Consider the following 21,200-nt stretch of genomic DNA (forward strand, 5'->3'; position numbering starts at 1 on the left):
AAAGCTAATCTATTAGCAAACAGCTTGGTTGAAACTCAACTTGAGATACTTCGATAATTGAGTTCTATTCATGCGCACGATGAGTGGTGCTTTTGAAATTAAGAAATAAGAGGTAATATGAGTTCCGCTTAGACATGTACTTATAAAACATTTTTATAAAAATATTTTATAAAAACTTTTTATAAAATGTTTTAAAAGTTGTTTTAAAGAAAAATATTTGTTTAAACAATTATTCTATAAAATTATTTTAATATTTCACAAATAATGTTTTTCATCTTTGCCGTTCATAGTTCAATTCTAAAAACATCTCTCAAATGTTATTTGAAATTATACTTGAATAAAACTTTTAAAAAAATATTTTCAAAAACATTTTACAAAAATTTTTGGATATTTTCAAAAATATTTTACAAAATTTTTATCCAAACACATTTCTTTAAATTTTTTTTACTTATAAAATAATCGGGAAGTGCAGACTACAGAGAGCTCACTTTTGCCCAACCAGAAATATCTATTATCATCTAACAAAAAAGGACAAATCAGTTAACCAGGAGCCTAATCACAATTGAGGAACAACATCAAATCCACTTGGTTTTTATATTTATTCAAGAAATCCTTGTGAATGATATTTGTCGATAGCAAGCTGAAACCAGCACTTGAAATGTGTAAAAAGAACAAAACAAAAGAACATCAGGAAAAAAAACCAATACAGGTCGAGTTGAAGGCATGCTACTCTTTAACTTTTAACCTGTAATAGCAGCATTGAGAGCACTGTGTACATCTATGCCGATTTGTGCTTCTGCCTTCTCAACATCAGTTGTTGCTGAACTTAGCTTTTGTTGGAACTCGGCGAGACCTTTCTGAACTAGATTTGCATCAATGCGGTCAACTGGTGTTGCCTCAACAGCTATTATATCGGCAACAGAGTTTGCATGGACAAACGCAAACCCACTGCTCAGAAAATATTTTGTCACGTCATTACCCTCATGAACTGATAAAATACCAGGTTTTAGTTCGGCAATTGTAGCTACATGACCCGGTAAAACACCCATCTGCCCTGTAGTTGCAGGAACTATGACCATATCAACCTGAAAAGATAACAGAAATGGAGAATGTGAAGTTAAACAGTTGTCCCGAAAATGATATCGGAAAAAAGGTTGCTAAACCACCAAGATCATGATTCAAAGAGATTTTAGGTGATATATGATTCATACTCGTCTCAGTAATGATCTCATTTTCTGCAAGTTAAATAAAGAAAACGTCATAATTTCAATTTCTCCTTTAGGACTTACATTCTAATAAAAGAGAACCATATTTTGCAAATTTGCAAGTACCTAAAAACTAATGAAAAATTGAATAACCGAAATAATTGTTGTATGACGCTAGCATATGTTATGAATAAAGATCCATTGGGCTCGGGGAGTTCAAACCAGGATAGCCCAAGTGGAAGTGGACAAGAAAAGCCCAAGATTGCTAATGTGGATGTTAGGAGATCGAAAAGGAATATACGTGAAGGGGGTGAGGGTATATAAGATAGAGAAGCTGTATAAACGAGTATTCAGTTAAGACATTGGTGTGAAAAGAGTGACTAGAACTTAGCTAGGGAGAAATTTGTTGTTAAGAGTGACTAACTCTGGGTTCCTCTTCATTTTTGCAATACAGTCATATCTATTTCTCTTGTGTTCTTCATTTATTTCGCGTGAGTTTCTGTGTATTCGGGAAGAACACAACATTGGTCTGATCTACCGGATTCCGAGAGGCGCTGAATCACGATACCCAGCACACGAGCAGAAGCGAAATTCGAAGCCATGGAGAGATCAGTGGGTGGGTTGCAGGAGAATATGTTACAGGTGCAAGGGAGGTTGTGTGTTATGAACCCGATTTATATGAAGAAATTCAATACAAAATATATAAATCCCATAGCAAGCTCTGTAAACCCTAGCCAAAATTGCTAGTAATTCCCTAGCCAAAGCTAGTTACAAAATCTAGAATGATAACTGAATGATTAACTTCTCCTTATGCTACTCTTTTATTCTCCTAATTTCTCCACTTACACGTGAATTATACTAACGGGCCCTGATGTGGGCCTTGATCCTTTTTCTATTCAATATATAGGCCCAATAGTATTTGGGCCATAACAATACTGCCCTCCTTAAGATTAGCCTTGTCCTCAAGGCTAAAAGTTGAAAGTCGATTGTAAAGGTTTTCCCTCTGCTTGGCACCATGATTCTGATTTGACAACTTGAACTTCAACTACTTTGCATGATTTGTCAAACACACAGCTAGCTGGAAATAAGCAATTTCTGAGCAGAGTAAATTCCAAACTATGGGAAGAGATGTTCTGCCGTTCTCCATAGTATTCAATGCTCCCACTTTTTTTTTTAAGTGCATCCTCGGTGTAATAGGTGACATCTCTCCCTCTGTCCCATTTCCTGTTTGCATCAACTACTTCATTAGTTATGATCATACGAAAATAATCCTTAGAAACGGTGATTTCTCTCCCTCTGTCCCATTTCTTGTTAGCATCAACTATCCCTCCAATCACGATAACTGGGAAAAAACCTTTTCCATCTTCCACGGAAAAATGTAAGAGCTGGACCTTAGATGTTATGGTAAGATTCAGAAATTTAACGGCAGGCCTCAAGATAGTTTGATCCCTTTTGTCATCACCGATGACCAAAACATCAACAAATGTCGTAATTACCTCGTATACGGGAACCTCCTCTATTCTTGTTACAAGGATCAGAATTACTTGCATCAACTTGCACCAAATATAACTGCAATCCGACCTCATCTTTGGGCCAAAAGGAGAAACACACGTACTTTTTACCTACCTCACAACCCACTGCATAGTTACCCACTTCTTAGTCTCAGTTAGAAATACCTTGTTTGAGCCAAACCCAATTCTTCCATGGCTGTGATAATAAAACTCATCGGCTATAATTTTTTCCTCTATCTCATAGCGCAATTCCACTGCCGTCGTATTTGTAACTCCTTTAGCTGTTCTCTTGCCTGGTGTTGCGCCACCATGGCTGGCCGTGGACTCTTGGGCCTCAATCCAATCCATCAAAACCCAGAAGAAACGATAAAGCAGCCACAAAATCATCCTATATCGTCTGGACAAACCCTCCACAAGAGTTTTCCACTGAGCATGGAAGCTTGTAGGTGGGCTAAAGGCCCATTCTTCCTCCTTAATCTCTTTCTGTCTTTGATCAACGAGGTTCTTTTCAAGTTCTTGAAGCCCTGAACACTTGTCTTCCTTTTCTTCAATTCCCTTTTGCAAAACGGTTAGGCTGTCCCGATTCCTTGTTCCTAGGCTTCGGTTATTTTCCAGAGTGGCCAAGCCGCTGCTACGCTTCCATCCTCTGGTGAAACGAGGACTCCCTAGAGTGTTTCTTCCTTCCCCCTTAACGTGGCGTCTAGGGAATGGACTTGTCTCGCTCAAATTTAAAGCGGACAAGGATTGGGCCCAACCCATACTACAGTTCTTGGGCCAGTAGTATACAAGCATATTCTTATCTAACCCAATCTCAATATGGACAGAATAACACAACCCTCCTAGTTTTAGGGTTACTTCACCCTCAAAAGAATCAAAACACAATTTCTCAACCCTGATAACTTTGATAACTTTAATCGGGCTTTGATTTCTCGTCCCGTTCAAAATTACTTTGGGCCCATCAATCACTTGACCCATGCATTGTTCTTGAGTCCACTCTTGCGCCGACGACTTCTCAACCTTCACGATTTGCAGCCCTACTCTCGTGCGTCCCTTCATCAGAGTTGCGTATCCATCCTTCATGGCTTTTCGGCCGCTGTAACGTCTGATCAACTCCATCCTAAGTCGCTCGCCTGTCTTCTCCCTCGTTTGACCCCGTGGCATCGCAAGGAACCTCGGGCTCATCGTTTTAATGTTTGCCGTGAAGTTACGCTTCTGCTCCCTCTTCACTCTGATGCCAGCTTTCAACTCCACAGAGAGTGTGGAGCTATGCTCCTCCGATTTCAATCCAGGTACCGCCAACGTGTGTTTTGCTTCAATATTTGGTTTTCTGCCTTGTGAGAGCTCGCCTAGGGCATCTTTCCCCTCTTCCTCTAGCTTAATCTCATCAATTATGTCAGAATGCACTTCTTCGTAAGTTTCTCTTCCTTCCGAGTTTTGTTCTTGATAGAGCAACTCATGATTCACCTTCCCCTCTGGTTTGATTACACCTTGTTGGTTCGTTTCATCCCCCAAATTTCTATTTACCGATTTCTCCAACAGACCCTTGATATTATCTCGTTGGACTGCTGCAATCCTGAATTTTCCCTGATCCTTGATCCACTGTACCATCAACACCCTCAGATCACTAAGGTCTCCGAGAGCTTGATCAATCCTATCTAGCCTACCCTGCACCTGCAACATACTCTTCTGCAACCCCCTCATCGAATGCTCCATAGCTTCAAACTTCGCATCTGCTCCTGTGCTGGCCATCGTCGTCCAGTGACTCTCGAATCCGGCAGGTCGGACCAATGTTATGAACCCGATTTATATGAAGAAATTCAATACAAAATATATAAATCCCAGAGCAAGCTCTGTAAACCCTAGCCAAAATTGCTAGTAATTCCCTAGCCAAAGCTAGTTACAAAATCTAGAATGATAACTGAATGATTAACTTCTCCTTATGCTACTCTTTTATTCTCCTAATTTCTCCACTTACACGTGAATTATACTAACGGGCCCTGATGTGGGCCTTGATCCTTTTTCTATTCAATATATAGGCCCAATAGTATTTGGGCCATAACATTGTGGAAGATCGAACGAGCTCTCGACGCCTTTGGGGAATTGAAATTGATGATGGAACAACTGATCAAGGGACAAGGAGGGGAGACCGTCAATATTATCCAAATGGAAGTACAAGGAGGAGGAGGTATGCAGCAGAAAGGAGAGAGTGCTGCGGGTGGGGGTAGTAGTGAAGGTATGTTGGAGGAAATGAAGACTGCATTGAAGAAGATTGAGCTGCTGGCGTTTGAAGGAGAGGATCTAATGGGTTGGCTGGGGAAAAGGGAACAATATTTTACAGTTCATGATACACCAGTAGAGTGTAGGCTCAAATTGGCGTACATCTGTATGCATGGTTCCACGGTGCACTGATACCGTTGGATGAGAGTAAGGATTCCAAATATGAATTGGGACAGGTTCGCAGAAGAAATCATCAGGCGTTATGGTGGGTTTGATGCTAATCCATTTGAGTTGATGGCGTTGTTGAAACAAGAGAAACAATCGGTTGATGCATACATTGAGAAATTTGCGAGGTTGGTGGTACAGGTAGGAAATGTTCAAGAGGTTCAATGTCGGGGCTATTTCATGAGTGGTCTGAGAGAGGAGATACGAAGACGGATGATCGTCCATAACCCTCGGACGGTGGATCGCGCCATGACATTGGCGAGAGGTTTGGAGATGGAGTTTGGTGCACTGGGGGATCGGGGAAGATGTAGATCTTGTTCTAGGTCGGGCCATGAGCAGAAAACATTATCTGGAATGGATTGGGCTTCTCAGGCCAATTCAATGGCGGTTACCCAAAAAAAATCATCTACCGACTTATGGGAGTACAAAAACAAACCCAGGCGATCCAGCCGTACGTAGACCTTCACCCCAGCACCTACCGGCGGAGGTTTGCGGCCTATCTACGGCAGAAATAGCGAAGTGGCAGTGTGGCTAGGGCTTCGCTGCCTACGGCTCGCGATGGTAGAATAGTTTCTCACCAAGAGTTTCTTCACCGACGCGAAAAGGGTCTTTGCTTTAAATGCGGGGAGCCGCATCATCCGATGCATGTTTGCGCCAATAAAAGCTTGAGGGTTACCATTCTGGCCTGGAGAAGAAGATGGGGGTGAGCTAGGGCCTGGACAGTGTTGTAAATGGCGGGAGACGGTGGCAAGGCGGTCCGTGACCGTTTACCGCCTCGGCCGCTTAGGCCGTTAAATTTTTTTTAGTAATTGTTTTTATAGGAAATCATATATAGTCATGCAATGTAATAAAAAATAGTCATAATTTTTTATGTAAGATGTGTAATTAAATAATCTTTATTTATAAAAAAACTTCATAAATATAATACCATTTATACAAGGTGCAAATAAATATATAAACGCAAAATAACAAGATAATTAATACGCAAAATAACAAGATAATTAATAATCATCATCATATTAATACTAACAAAGTAATATAATTACTTTAACAAAAAGTAAGTTTAAAATTCAATGTTCCAATCCACTAGGGCACTTGCTGGCGGCTGGCGGTGGCGTGTGGGCCTAGTGGTTGATGGTAAGAAGACTTGAAGCAAAAGTGAAAAACAAAAAGAAAGTGAGTAGTGTCTTTCAAATAACTAGGATATTAAAATTGGTAGACTTTGACTAGGTTTTTAAATTTAATTGACTGTGACTAGAATTTTAAATTTAGTTGACTCTAACCTTTGACTGAAATTTAAAATTTGTTGACCGCCTTGGCCGCCTCAACCACCCGATCGCCCGTCACCGCCGCCTTGACCGCCTGCCGGACACCTTGGGGCCGCCTGAAAAGGCCGCCCGATGCCAAGGCGGGGCAGTCGAGGGCCGCCTACCGCCTAGGCGATCGCCTCGACCGCCATTTAGAACATTAGGCCTGGAGAAGAAGAGGGTTCGCAGCCACTGAGGGAAGGTGAGACCTGGGTAATAACTTCGAATGTGGAGTACAATACCTTGGAGTTGCCATTATATTCAATCAATGATATCAATCACCCTTAAACGCTGAAATGAAGGCGGGTTATATTCAGTCAATGGTATCAATCACCCTTAAACGCTGAAATGAAGGCGGGTTTAGAGGGTCGAGAGGTGGTTGCGATGGTGGACAGTGGTGCAAGCCATAATTTCATCTCGAAGAGGCTGGTTAAGGAGTTGGGTCTAGTAGTTGATGAGGGGGTGCGAGTCGCGGTATGTCTGGGGGATGGGAATCGTATTTGTTGTCAGGGGGGTGTGCAAGAATTTAAACATCGAATTGGGTCGATGTCAAATGAGGATTGCAGGTTATATTTTCAAATTTGGGGGAATCGACTTAATCCTTGGGGTCGATTGGTTACGTACTCTTGAAGATGTCTTGCTGAATTGGGAGAAAATGCAAATGAAGTTTAGTTGGGGTGGACGAACCGTGGAGTTGCATGGGGATCCGTCACTCAATCGATCCATGGTATCCCTCAAATCAATTGTCAAGACCACAGATTTGGAATTTAGTGAGGGCAGTGTTGGTAAAATGGAGAAGTGATGAAGATGGGCAGCCTTCTACAGTGGCACCAACACCTGACGGGACTTTAGGTCGAATCCTTGATACTTATGCCGGGATATTCTGTGAACCCCAAGGACCATTGTTGTCAAAAGCGAGCGCCGTGGTCGCTTAAGCGACGCGAGGCGCATGGGCTGCGCTTCAGAGAACTCTGAAATGCAGCAGTCGCCTTTTTGCGCTTCAAAGGGCGATCGCTTCTGCGCTTCTCAAAAGCCACGCAGATTTCAGTTTCTTTTTTTTTAAAAAAAAGGCTTATTGAAAGTGCAATTTTAAGTTTTGTAAGTCCAAACAAATTAATAGATCAGATTAAGCCCAATAATTCTTTCAAAGCTCACGGCCCTCACATCCTGCGTCTCTCTGCCTCGCGCTCTCGCCTCTGCTCCTTTGCCTCGCCGTCGCGCCTGTGCCTTGCCGGTCGCCGGTCGCCGCAGCGCCGCCCTGCCGCTTGCCGCCATGTTTACTTACCTCTTTCCTTCTCTTTGCTGCCCAAAGAGGTAAACCCTAATTTTATGAATTTTGTAAATTGTATTCAAATGTGTTTTTTTTTTAGTTTAATTAGTAATTTGTGATTGTTATTTATTTTTTCAGTTGTTACAACAATGTCACAATCAAACACAACAATTCCATCGAATCGAAAGGATATTGCTTGAAATTATGCAACTCTTCCAGATCCTAAAAATCCAAATAATGTGTGTTGTTTTTGTGGCAAAGTACAAATGGGGGAATTTATCAGCACAAATTACATTTAGTTGGATGCAATAGAAATGTGAGAGTGTCCGAAATGTCCGGAGCATGTTAAAGAAGAAATCAAAGAGTTCGTTAAAAAAAAGAGCAATTTGAAGAATCAAATGAATGATATTCTTCATTTAGATGACATTGTTGATTTGGAAGATGATGAAGATGATCTTCAAACTAAACGGAAAGATAAACGACCAATATCCGGTTCAAGTGGGCTTGGGCCTACGGTGCAAGGTAAAAAGAGTAAACAAGCAGGGCCTATTGACCTTTATTTTGCGAAAGATGTAGAAGAAATTGTCAGACAAAGACGTGCGAAAAATAAAGGCCAATATGATGAGAATAAGAAGAAATTAAGAGAAGATGCGATTCAGAAATTTGCTACGTGGCTGTATGATGCCGGAATTCCTTTCAATGCTGTTAAATATGATTCTCTGCAGCCTTGTATTGATGCTATTGGGACTTTTGGAGTGGGAATGAAACCTCCATCATACATTAAGTAAGGGTTAAGTATTTGAAGAAGGAGTTGACAAATACGAACTTGTGTCTCAAATCCCACGAAGAAGATCATGCTAGGTATGGGTGCACAATCATGACAGATGGGTGGACGGATAAAAAAGGCAGAAGTTTGATAAATTTTTTGGTTAATGGTCCTAAAGGAACCGTATTTGTTGAATCAATGGATGCTTCAAGTTATTCTTACACTGCTGACAAAATGTATGAGTTACTTAAGTTATTTGTGAATCGAATTGGAGAAAAGAATGTGATTCAGATTGTGACAGATAATGCAAGCTGCAATGTCAAAGCAGGTAATATTTTAAATTGTAAATTCAAGTTTAATTCTGATTTTTTTAAAAAAATTTAGTGACATTACTTTATTTCATATTCAGGTCGTCTTTTGGAAAACAATTTTCCACACTTGTATTGGACTCCATGTGCAGCACATTGCATAGATTTGATGTTTGAGGAAATATTCAAAATTCCTCGTCTCAAGAGTTTGTATGAAAGGGCATTGATGGTGAATGGTTATATTTACAATAGACCACAGTTATTGAGCATGATGAGGGAGTTTACCGGACAGAGAGATATGATAAGAACTGCAAAGACTCGCTTCGCAACCGCTTTTTTGACTTTAAAGCGGTTTCAAGTACATCAAGCAAATCAAAGAAATATGTTTACGTCTGAAAAGTGGGCAACAAGTCGATATTCTAAAGAGGCGGCTGGGAAACGTGTTGCAGAAATGATAATGATGCCTTCTTTTTGGAAATCTGCAGTTTTTGCATTGAAAGTTGGCGGTCCATTGGTGAAAGTATTGAGGCTGGTAGACGGTGAAAAAAGGTCCCCTATGGGTTACATCTATGAGGCAATGGACAGAGCCAAAGAAGCTATCGCTGCGTCATTTAATATGAACGAAGAGAAATATCGTGGTAATAATATTTAGTGGAATCTCAATTTACATTCTCAAGCATTACAAAGTTACAAACTTTGGGAGGTAAGAAATTTAATTTTTGTGTTTCAACTTTAGAGCTGATTGGTGGTCCTCTTATGGTGCATCAGCCCCTGAGTTGAAAGCATTTGCAATGAAGATTTTGTATCTCACATGCTCTTCTTCAGGCTGCGAACGTAATTGGAGTGTATTTGAACATGTAAGTTTCAAGTGTTTTTTATTATTTAATTTAATACATATTAAATTTCAGATTATGGAGTATGAACTTTAACTTCTTAATTCTAATTCTTTGGCAGATACATTCGAAAAAAAGAAATAGATTGTCTCAGCAACGATTGAATGATTTGGTATATATCAAATATAACAGAGCATTGAGGCGGAGATATGCCATGCGAGATATGATTGATCCTATTTCTTTGTCAGAAATAGATGATAGTAATGAATGGTTATTGGGAAAGTTGGATGATGGTGATAGTGCCAATGAGGATAATGATTTTGTCTTTGAAGATGATGATTTGCGTTGGAGTGATGTAGTACAAGCGGCTGGGGTTGGTGAAAGTGCATATGGCTTTCGATATAGAAATGTAGCTAGTTCAAAAGGAGCATCATCATCCATTTCAGCAAAAAAAAAAAGCAATCTTTAGCTCGAACTAGACTTGTTGAGGAAGAAGAGCTGAACATTGATTATGAAACTGAAGAAGAAGAAGAAGATACCGATGGATACAAATCAAGCGATGGGGCTGAGGACGTAGATTTGGAGAATGAAGATGATGACTCTTATGATATTTGATGTTTATCTATCACATTTGCAAGGATTCTTGACTTTATTCTTATTATTTTGATAATATTTTGTTTATTGCGCTTTTGTTCCATGAAGCGTGCGCTTCGCTTTGTGCTTTGCGCTTTAAGCCCCAAGGCACTTGAGCGCTTTTTTGCGCTTTACGCTTTTAACAACTATGCCAAGGACTACCTCCTAATCGCAGCCCAGATCATGTGATAGTCATACGAGAGGGTTGTGTGCCATTATCAGTCCACCCTTATCGTTAGGCTCATCGGCAAAAAGATTAAATTGAGTGTATGTCGTATGGTAAAAGAAATGTTGAAGCCCGGGGTGATACAACCCAGCAATAGCTCGTACTCGAGCCCAGTATACTAGTAAAAAAGAAGGATAGTAGTTGGAGTTTTTGTGTAGATTATAGAGCCTTGAATGAAAATACAGTAGCAGATAAGTACCCGATTCTGGTGATAGAGGAGCTTTTTGACGGGTTACATGGAGCGAGGCATTTTTCGAAGTTAGACCTCAAATCGGGGTATCATCAAATCAGGGTCCAAGCCAATGATGCACCAAAAAACAGTGTTTAGGACGCACGAGGGCCACTATGAATTCTTGGTTATGCCTTTTGGGCTAAAGAACGCCCTTGCCACGTTTCAGGCAACTATGAACGTGGTATTTAGGCCTTCCGAAAATTCGTCCTCGTATTTTTTAATGATATTTTGATATATAGCCGTTATTGGATCGAGCATTTGGTGCACGTGGAAATTGTGTTGTGAGTCCTGAAGGACAATGCACTTGTTTTGAATAAAAAGAAGTGTTACTTTAGGTTGCATCAGGTGGGGTATCTATGACACATCATCAATGGACAAGGGGTTCAAGTGGATCCGGAGAAAATTATGAGTGTTAGCCAATGACCGAGACCGCAAAATATAAAGTCTTTGCGGGGGTTCCTGGGATTGACGGGGTATTACAGAAAATTTATTAGAGATTATATTAAGATAGCATGGCCATTAACGGATTCACTTAAAAAAACCAATTTTTCTAGAACAAGGCAGAGGAAGCATTTGAAGGGTTGAAGCAAGTTTTTAGCACTGCTCCAGTGCTACGGATGTCTGACTTTTGCCAAGAGTTTGTGGTGGAGTGTGATGCGTGAGGGATGGGGTTGGGTGCTATATTAACCCAAGAGGGCAGACCCTTGGCTTACTACAGGAAAGCATTGGCAGAAACGGCATTAGCTAAGTCAGCATACGAGAGAGAACTCATGATGTTAGTCTTGGCTGTTCAGTATTGGCGCCACTACTTACTGGGTTGCAAATTCGTGGTGATCACGGATCACAAGCCCCTACGGAGTCCTTTTGGTCGCAGTGGTTACATTGGACAGAATTCTGGTAGAACACTTCTTACCAAACTTCTGTGGGATAAATCCTTTTGAGGTGGTCTACAGACGCAAACCACCGGCAATAATCCGTTTTCTCACTGGCGAGACGGTGGTAGCAGCTGCGTCCCAGGCACTTTGGGACAGAGATGAGCTCCTGAGGCAGCTCAAATTTAATCTTGTAAGGGCTCAACAACATATGTCAAAGTATGCTAATCAGCATAGGCGGCAGATTAATTTTCGGGTGGAGGATATGGTCTATTTGAAGTTGCGTCCGTACCGCCAAGCATCAGTTTGTACACGGGTATCTCAGAAGGTGGCAGCAAGGACGCTCCATTTAAGGTTGTAAAGAAAGTGGGAAAGGAGTTGGATTCAGATATGTTAATGACGTTCGAACCAGATTACAAGGTAACAGAGCGAATTAAATGGTTAAATGGTGAGCTGACTAAGCAACTACTGGTGAAACTGGAAGGCAGATTGGAAGAGGACGCCGCGTGGAAGACCTTAGCTGATTTCTCTATGCAATTTCTTGATTTTCGCCTTGAGGACAAGGCGATTTTTGAGGAGGCCAGAGATGTTTTGAATAAAGATCCATTGGGCTCGGGGTGTTCAAACCAGGAGAGCCCAAGTGGAAGTGGACAAGAAAAGCCCAATTTTGTTAATGCGTAGGTTATGAGATCGAAAAGGAATACACGTGAAGGGGGTGGGGGTATATAAGACAGAGAAGCTGGATGAAGGAGTTTTCAGTTAGAGATTGGTGTGAAAAGAATGACTAGCACTTAGCTAAGGAGAAAGTTGTTGTACAGATGACTTACTCTGGGTTTCATTCATTTTTGCAATACAATCATATATATTTCTCGTGTTCTATATTTACTTGCACGTGAGTTTTCGTGTATTGAGGAAGAACACGAAAGAATATGCATATACAAATGCAAACATGTCATGTTCTATAATTCTACTTCCAGAAAATGTGTTTTCAGGCACAATCTTCTAGAAACACCTAAGAAAAAGTTGCACAAACCCTAACTAAAGTTTCATTTTCATGTATGTATTTAGGGGTGTTAAAATTTCGGATAAAACCGAAAAAACCATAAATCCAAAACAGAAAAATCAAATACCGAACCGAACCGGAAACAGTATTTTGTAATTCGGATATAAATCTCAAAACCGAAGTTTATTTGGTTCGGTTTTGGATTATATATGTCAAAACCGTACCGACCGAAAAAACCGAAATTTCACTAAATTAATACTTTGATTTATATTTGTATTTATATTATTATATATGTTATGAGATGATATTTGGTGAATGAATAATCATTTAGAATAATTCTTAGTTATTGTTGTTTATGTAATTCATTGTTGTTTTTGAAATTCATGCATGGTTGATTAATTGATGGTTGCTTAATGTAATTTTTAGTTGATTTTTGTTTATGTAATTCATTTAAACTTTATTTTTAAAAGTTTTACTAAGAAATCATGTAAAAACATAACATTATATATTTTACAATATATTTATATTATTAATTTTAATAATCGTATCAAAACCAAAATAATCGACCGAAATAATCGAACCGTTTTGGTAGAAAACCGAACCGAATCGAAGAAAAATGGTTCGGATATCGGATTATATATTTCTAAAATGAAAACCGAAAAAAACAAAATAAAAAACCGAAAACGGAATCGAACCGACCGATGAACACCTCTACATTTTATTGTGATATGTATTATTGATCAAATCGACCAAACCGAACCGTATAAATCAGTCTATTATAATAAAAAACCAAACCGAAGTAAAATGGTTTGACTTCGTATTACATTTTTCATAAACCAAAAACCGAATACCGAAAAACCGAACAGAATTTGGACAAATTAAACCGAATTGATCGATTAATACCCCTATATGTATTTTACGAGTCAATTAAGAGTGACATAAAAAATTTGGTTTAGTTCAACCTACGCTGAAGTATTACCATCACGATAAACCCAATGACTACCACTGAATTAAATTTTTTAAATGTGGGGTCAATCATGGACCCCACATTTTTTTTTCCAATGATGATCATTGCATTTGAATTGGGGAATTTGAATTTAAGAAGTAGTTGAACAAATTACTTAAAATAACTTCATATTGAGATGGATTTGACATCCAATATAATTATTCAAAAATAACAGGTCGATAGATTCAAAATCCGTTGTCAAATGGATTTATTCCAAGCAAACCGATTGATTCAAAATCCTTATCTTCAAATTCCACAATTCAACCTAATTATTCAAAAATAACAGGTCGATAGATTCAAAATCCATTGTCAAATGGATTTATTCCAAGCAAACCGATTGATTCAAAATCCTTATCTTCAAATTCCACAATTCAACCTAACATTGTATTTGAATTCATGGATTGCAAACCATGAGTTCAAATTTCATGCCTTGTTAGTTGTTAGGATAGAGTAAATTATTGCTCTTGAATTAATATTTAATGTATTTGATTTTCAATAGAGATATTTGAGTGATAAATTTTAAACGAAATGGGTGTCATTTGAAATTCACCAAGGTTGCATTTGCATTGAAGGATTTGGATTTGAATGACTCTATATTTGGGCAATATGAAATGGATTTGGATTTGAATGACTCTATATTTGGGCAATATGAAATCCACCACAATAACTCGAAAAACAACTAGCTAAGATTTGAAATTCATTGTCAAGTGACGTTTGCTAAACAAACCAATGGCTTTGTTATGTGGATTGGAAATCCTAACATCAAATTCATAAATCGAAATGCAACCCAAAATTACTATTGAAAATACATAACTAGATATGGAGTGGATTTAACATTCACTTTAATTTTGTAAAACCGAAATCAATAGATTTGAAATTCATCATCTTAAATCCAAAAATGACAACCCAAGTGAATTTTAAATTCACTTTACATCAAGTAAAACACCCCTAAAGAAATTGATGGGTGTCATTTGAGATCCATTATCAAAATACTTTCCCCAACTCAAATATCTTCCTCCAATCAACTACGTTGCAATTGAATGATTAGATTTGATTCGATTTCATATCCACGTACCAAATCAATGATATCCATTTGACTCAAAATTAGAATGAAAATTTTGAACTCCCTTGAGTTACTCAAGCCTTTTTTTGTTGCAATTTCAATTCCACTCTCCAATCTAATCGTTCATCCTCTCACAAATCCGAATTATTTCATCCAAACACAACCTTAAAAATTCATCAATCAAATCTTTCTTTCAAATTCAAATCCTCCATCTAAACATAACATAAATATATTCACTCTCAGTCAAGATCTATTATCCATAGAGACTTAAAAAACACACAATATGATGTCGCACACAAGTAGAAAACCTTGTCAGGCACAACATGTTAAAGCCACAAGTTTCTCTCAATTTATCAACCATAATTCACAAAATAAAAAAGAAAATAAACTGACATTTAATATTATGAAGTGAGAATATAGATCCCATAGGAAATCCTCTGCACAAGAGATGAACTCTCTCTACCCTAGCCAAAGCTAGTAATCACTCTCAAGGAAAGCAAATAACCGAATGAATAACATGTATCCCCCCTTCACATTTTTTACTCCCATCCTTCTTTCTATGGGATTCTAAGGCTTGTAACTCCTAGGCCTCTTTATATTCAAGCCCAATTAGTTGGGTCCCTAACACAATATGTTAGATATGCCACATAAATAGCTAGGAACCCAAAATAAAAATATAAATGGATACAGTTTTTGGACAAATATCAAGTATCTTACAAATTTTGGTTATACGAATTTTTTTCATTATTACTCAATTCCTAGGAAAAAGGGTCAAGTATAGAAAAAATATATATCACCTAACTTTTTCTCATTCCCATGTCCATGTTTTTTGAAGAATTATAGCCAATGGACTGAGTTTTGATTTTAAAATAGTCTCCTCTGGCCCTGTTTGGTACAGGTGATTACCCTAGGATTAAGAAATTGTCCGATGTTTGTCTGGTTTTTAAAGCAAGATGTGATAACCACGGGCCCGTGATTGTGGCACTATAGACGTAGGAAAAGGACAGAAATAATCTTGCGTTGGAGAAGGTATTCACAGTCTTATTTTAAACAGTACAAGAGATTAAGGGAGATTCTTACGTTTGTACCCTTTTACCTACCACAATAATCATAATAATATTTTTAATATGAGTACTTTTTTTTTTGAAGTCAGTATGAGTAATAATAAACACAAAGAAATAAATTGATGATCAATAGTAAAATAATAATAATAATAATATTAATAATAAAATACGAAGAATAATAATTGTACATATAAAAATAAAAAATAAAAATAATAAAAAATAACTTTATAATTAAAAAATATAAACAAAATCAGTGTGAAGAATAATCAGTAAGAAAGTTAAATTAATTATAGAAAATATATTTGTGGTAATTGTAAGAGCCATAAGAAAAAATTAACTTAACTGAAAGAATTATAAATGTACAGTAAAATAATAATTATAGTAAATCACAAATAATAAATTATTAATATTGTTATCCGTATATTTGTTACTAATATTATTTTTTATTATAAATATATTTATATTTTATCTTTATTCCTATTATTCATTATGTATGTATTCATTTATTGTTGTTGTTGTTATTATTATTATTATTATTATTATTATTATTATTGATTTTCTTCTTTACTATATTTATTTTAATAATATTTAAATTAACTAATTTTATCAGTAACATTATAATTGATTTTAAATTTTATTTAACATTAAAATTAATATTCAAATTATTATTACTATTTTAATAATAATATAATTTAATTATAAATAAAATAATTTTTATATTATTATTAAATTTAATTATTTTATTTTTTAATTAATAATTTTAATTATTTTTTGTGGTTTGTAAATTAAAATTAGTGGCGTTTTAATAATTAATAATGTTATCAACCTTTATTTAAAATTAATATTCAGATTATTATTACTATTCCCCAATAAATGCATATTTATATTATTATTAAATTTAATGATTTTAGATATTTTAATTTATATTTTAGTTATTTTTTAGTTTGAAAATAGTGAAAATGTAATCATTAATATAATAATAAATAAATATAATTTATAATATAACGAATTTAATAATTAATTTTATTACTATTCACCATATTTTAATTATCATTAATTATTAATGTATTAATTATATAAATGTAATATTATAATTGTTACTAATTTTTATTTAAAATTATAATTAATATTCAAATTATTGAATAATATTTTAATTATCAAAATAAATTCATATTTATATTATTATTAAATTTATTATTTTCTATATTTTGATTAATATTTTTCGTTATTTTTGTGGTTTGAATTTAAAATTAATGAAAATTTAATAATTAATATAATATTTAATTTTTATTTATAATGATAAAGGTAAAAAAGTAATTTTTTAATTTATCATTATTTCAATCCCGATATTAATCATTCAAGTCAAACACATTATTATTTATTTCAATCCTATCAAATTCATTCAATAATCTCAATGTACTTTATCCATATACATTGAACCAAGCGGAGCCAGATGTATTAAAATACAAATGAGGACTATTTAGAAATAACGCACAGTCGGGCCCAATAAAAAAATTGCCCTTTTTCCCCATATTCTTAATAATTAGATCCAATCTCTAACAAGTTATAAAAGTGATTATTAATTAATCACAGAATAAATAATAATTTTTATTATATAATTTATCATGTATTGCGAATGCTAATTTGCATTTGAGACTCGGCAGTGTTTATAATTGCAAATCTAAGTATTAATATTTTAGTTTTTATTAAATACATGCATATGCAGTCTACACAACTTGTTTAAATATGTATGTATCCTTGCTACGCCGTGTGTTAACAATTCTAAAAGCTCATATCACCATGTTCATGTAGTGTCATATCTATGTCAATGCAACAAACATCGAGATCAATGCTATGGACTTGAATATTATTCTGGGCTCTAAAATATTGGGCCTTATTTTAGTCTTGGAAGAATCTAGAAATAGGGGGATGTTAAAGAAAATGGGATGGATTAGTGAAATTAGGATTCATTCAGTCATTTTTTTCATCTTGTTTTGTGAGGAATACTAGCAGTAACTAGGGCCTAGGGAGCAGTTTTATTGCTTGTACAGATAATCTTATTTGGGAAATATCTTCATTTATTTCAATTTATACAATATCATATATTATAAGCATTATGATTGTTTTCATCAATCATAATTCCTGCTATATTCCTTCATTTGTATGGCCAGTAACTAACATCCTAAAAATCCATTAACTGCACAGCTTACCCAAAAAGGTCCGTACACAGCTTACCAAACATAATTGAGAACTTTCAAGGTTTATAATAATGCTGGGATTATATTTCTTCTATCCGAAAAATGAGTTCTAATGTTAGTTGGTCAATCAACGAAAGGGAAAGAACTCACATATTACATTAATTATGTATGTTGCCAGATGATTAAAGTGCCTTGTCAGTTGGATATAACTCTTCGGCAGAGAATAATATGTCGATGCTTAAAGAACCAAATAAGGGAAAAGTAACCACAAGATCAACCATAGCTAAGCTAATACAAGCATAATGAAAAGAGCAGACTGCTCCATTGCTCAGCTAATGCAAGTATAAAGCACACTACTCCATTGGCCAGACTTAAGCCCATCCATCTTGAGCAGCTAATGCCTAATGGATTTCCAAGCTCCGGCACTTGGACAAGGAGTTGCTTGAGAAGAGGTTGAAGACCAACATAATGTATACAGTTCCATGTGGCTTCACCCACCAAACCAACAAAGAAATATTGATTTGAAAAGATTGGTGCAGTGAAAGAAACAGAGAGAGAGAGAGAGAAAAAAAAAATCATCATTTGGGTTTAATGATAAATATAGTCGATCAAGAAATCACATACTTGCATTGCAGCAGTGGGACTGAAGTTTCTTAAAAAGAAACATATATGCACCTCATGATAGACCCGCAAAATAATAAGCCAGATTAATAATTCCTCAAATTGCATGAGATGGGAGGAGAGGCCAATGTCTGAAGAAAGCTAGAAGCAGTTCTCTAATGACTTTCTAATTGGTTTCCATTTAATTTTAAAGAAAGAAAACAAAGGCAAGGTTCTTGAAGATGTTTGAATGACATTGTGCTGGATAAAAATACATGTTAAAATATCTGACTCAATCAATGTGCCTCTACCATCTACACTTCAGAAAACATCCTCGAAAGAATCGTCATAAGCAATTTAGCTGAAAATTACTTTATCCTAAAGGAGGAATTTTTGGGTAATATAGCAATTCTGTTCAGTGTATAGTCTGCGATAAAAGGATTTTGTTCAACTCCACATTTCGATAACAATAAATACATTATAGGACAACGCATTTTGATCATCAACAAATGCAACCTACAAGACGCTGTTGAGTTCTTGAATCCAGAATCAGACAAACTATGAAATTCCCAGCAATGTTTCATCAAGAATTTCCACAATATTATGCATCCATAACAAAAACATCAAAACATGGAAAGCAAATCTCAGAATTAACTAAATCTTACTTCTAAAAACGAAAAATCAAGAAAATAAACACAAATGCCTAAATATCAATCGAGCCACCACCTGTTTGTCCTAACTCAGTGGCGTTCACTAAGTAAGATAAATGTTCAAAGACCCATCCAGCCGGAAGCAAGATCATAACTTTCCACCCAAAAACAGAGAACGAAAATGAACTACACATAAATGGATTTACCTCTTTGGCGGCCAAGATGGAGTCACGAGGAAGAACTAAATTGACGGTGAGCTTAGAGGGAATATTAGACGGCGTTGGGGGACGTGGCGTCATGTAAGCAGCGGGGGTTTTCGGCGGGTCAATATTTGGGACAACTTTCTTCCAAGCGTCAACGAATTTAGAGTCCGCGGCCGCCTCCGACGGCAGATCAGTCGAGAAGGGGCGACGCCACCGCATCGCTGCGGCGGAAGCTCGATTTAGGATGAATAGCGACGCATTTCTCTGCATTTTTGCTCCTGATTTTGAAGACTAGTGGGCGTGTGTTTCGAGGTTCGGAGGAAGGAGACGATGAAGAGATGGAAGATTTGGAATGGATGGAGAGATAGGCCCACAATCATGTATTTGGGCCAATGACAGAACCCGTTGATCAAATCATTTTTATTTATTTTATTTTATGAGGAAATATCTGTTTTTGAATGCAAAGCTAGATTGAAGAAGAGTGGCTGCCTCAATTGAAATACTAGCGTTTACCACCAAATTTTGTTCAACACCGATTTGTGAGAGATAAAAATTCAATTTCTAGCTAATCATTATGATTTTTTATTTGATTCTAGCTTCCTAAATTTGATGTCGAAGAAGATATATTTAATTGGAAAATAAATCAGGCTAAATTCTTAAATACACGAGTACGCCATTGATTTGTAAGGAAAACTGAAAACTAAAGTAATACAATTTGGAAGAGCGTAACTGCTGGAATTTAAATAAAATTTTCTAGACTCGAAATTAGGGAATTGAAATTATAAATCTGCATGATTTGAACGAACTGTTTTGTTTTGCTTTTAAAAAAAAAATTATTTTTGAGTTGCATATGTCACGCCCCAAGATCGAGTTGTGCCACCGGCGTTGTTTCAAATTCACACAAATTATAAAACAACAAGCCTCGTAGTACAGTATATGCAAACCAGTCTTTTCTCATAAATAAAAGCTTCAAAAATATTGTCTTTACAATCCGATAATCCAAAAACTAATAAATAATTGCGAAAGCGACTATAAACTTAAATAACAAAATATTAATGTATCAATCCCAAAATAAAATAACCAAATAAACTCTAAAAATATTCTTCTATCACCATCCTCAAACCATATCTTGTTCTCGCTCTTCTTAATCATCATCTGCTTAGGAAAAAGTAAGGGTGTGAGTGTTTTGGGAAACACTCATCAAGTGGGGGCCGATCGATCATATCAAATATATACATATATATTTATCTCAAAACTTGTAATATTTTCCATAACAAAAACATTTCTTTCATGTCTCAACAAAGCATAACAAAGCATAACATCATCATCATAACAAAATAGAGATGATTTACATATTTTGGCTAAACACTGAAATTCTTCTCATTAATTATGGCTAACTGATCAGTCCCCTGTATGTAATCCCTCTAATGGGTGAGGTCATGGAACGGTTATTATTACCCACCGCATCAGGGCCATATCAAAACATGATTCACAAATTCCATTTCCACTCTTAATTTGAGTCATAACAGTGTCAAAACATACTTATAACAAATTCATCAAGAATAACAATTACATAGCAAAATTCGAAAGAATATCATGAACGATCGCAATTTTAAATTATACATAATATTTTAAAACAAAAGCCCACTTACAAAATATACTTGGTGCACGCACAAAAATAGCAACTTGAACAGTGAATCTTTGACCGAAACTTATTCTCGAAAATCCGAACTGAATTCTAGCAATTTCCTATTGGTTGGCTTTTCCTTAGACTCCTTGCACGTGCACTATCCCCAAATTCCCAACAA

General features: G+C 36.3%; 1 protein-coding gene across 1 annotated transcript; it reads right to left on the reverse strand.

Annotated features, from left to right (window-relative positions):
- Positions 1–562: 562 nt before the first annotated feature.
- Positions 563–19,788, reverse strand: LOC140866142 (ATP synthase subunit delta', mitochondrial-like). The gene is made up of 2 exons (XM_073271048.1): positions 19,396–19,788; positions 563–1,085 (listed from the first exon to the last, which is right to left on the reverse strand). The coding sequence occupies exons 1-2, from the start codon at positions 19,660–19,662 to the stop codon at positions 741–743; spliced, it is 612 nt and encodes a 203-aa protein (XP_073127149.1). The 5' UTR covers positions 19,663–19,788; the 3' UTR covers positions 563–740.
- Between the last annotated feature and the right edge of the window lie 1,412 nt (positions 19,789–21,200).

Source organism: Henckelia pumila, chromosome 4 (assembly GCF_033568475.1).
Source record: "Henckelia pumila isolate YLH828 chromosome 4, ASM3356847v2, whole genome shotgun sequence".
Lineage (NCBI taxonomy): Eukaryota > Viridiplantae > Streptophyta > Magnoliopsida > Lamiales > Gesneriaceae > Henckelia > Henckelia pumila.

What these genes read in the sequence shown, in the direction of transcription:
- LOC140866142 (XM_073271048.1), bottom strand. Translation starts at nt 19,662, where the DNA reads ATGCAGAGAAATGCGTCGCTATTCATCCTAAATCGAGCTTCCGCCGCA. An exon ending in CCATCTTGGCCGCCAAAGAG is followed by an intron (nt 1,086 to 19,395) that starts GTAAATCCATTT and finishes TTATCTTTTCAG; the next exon opens with GTTGATATGGTCATAGTTCC.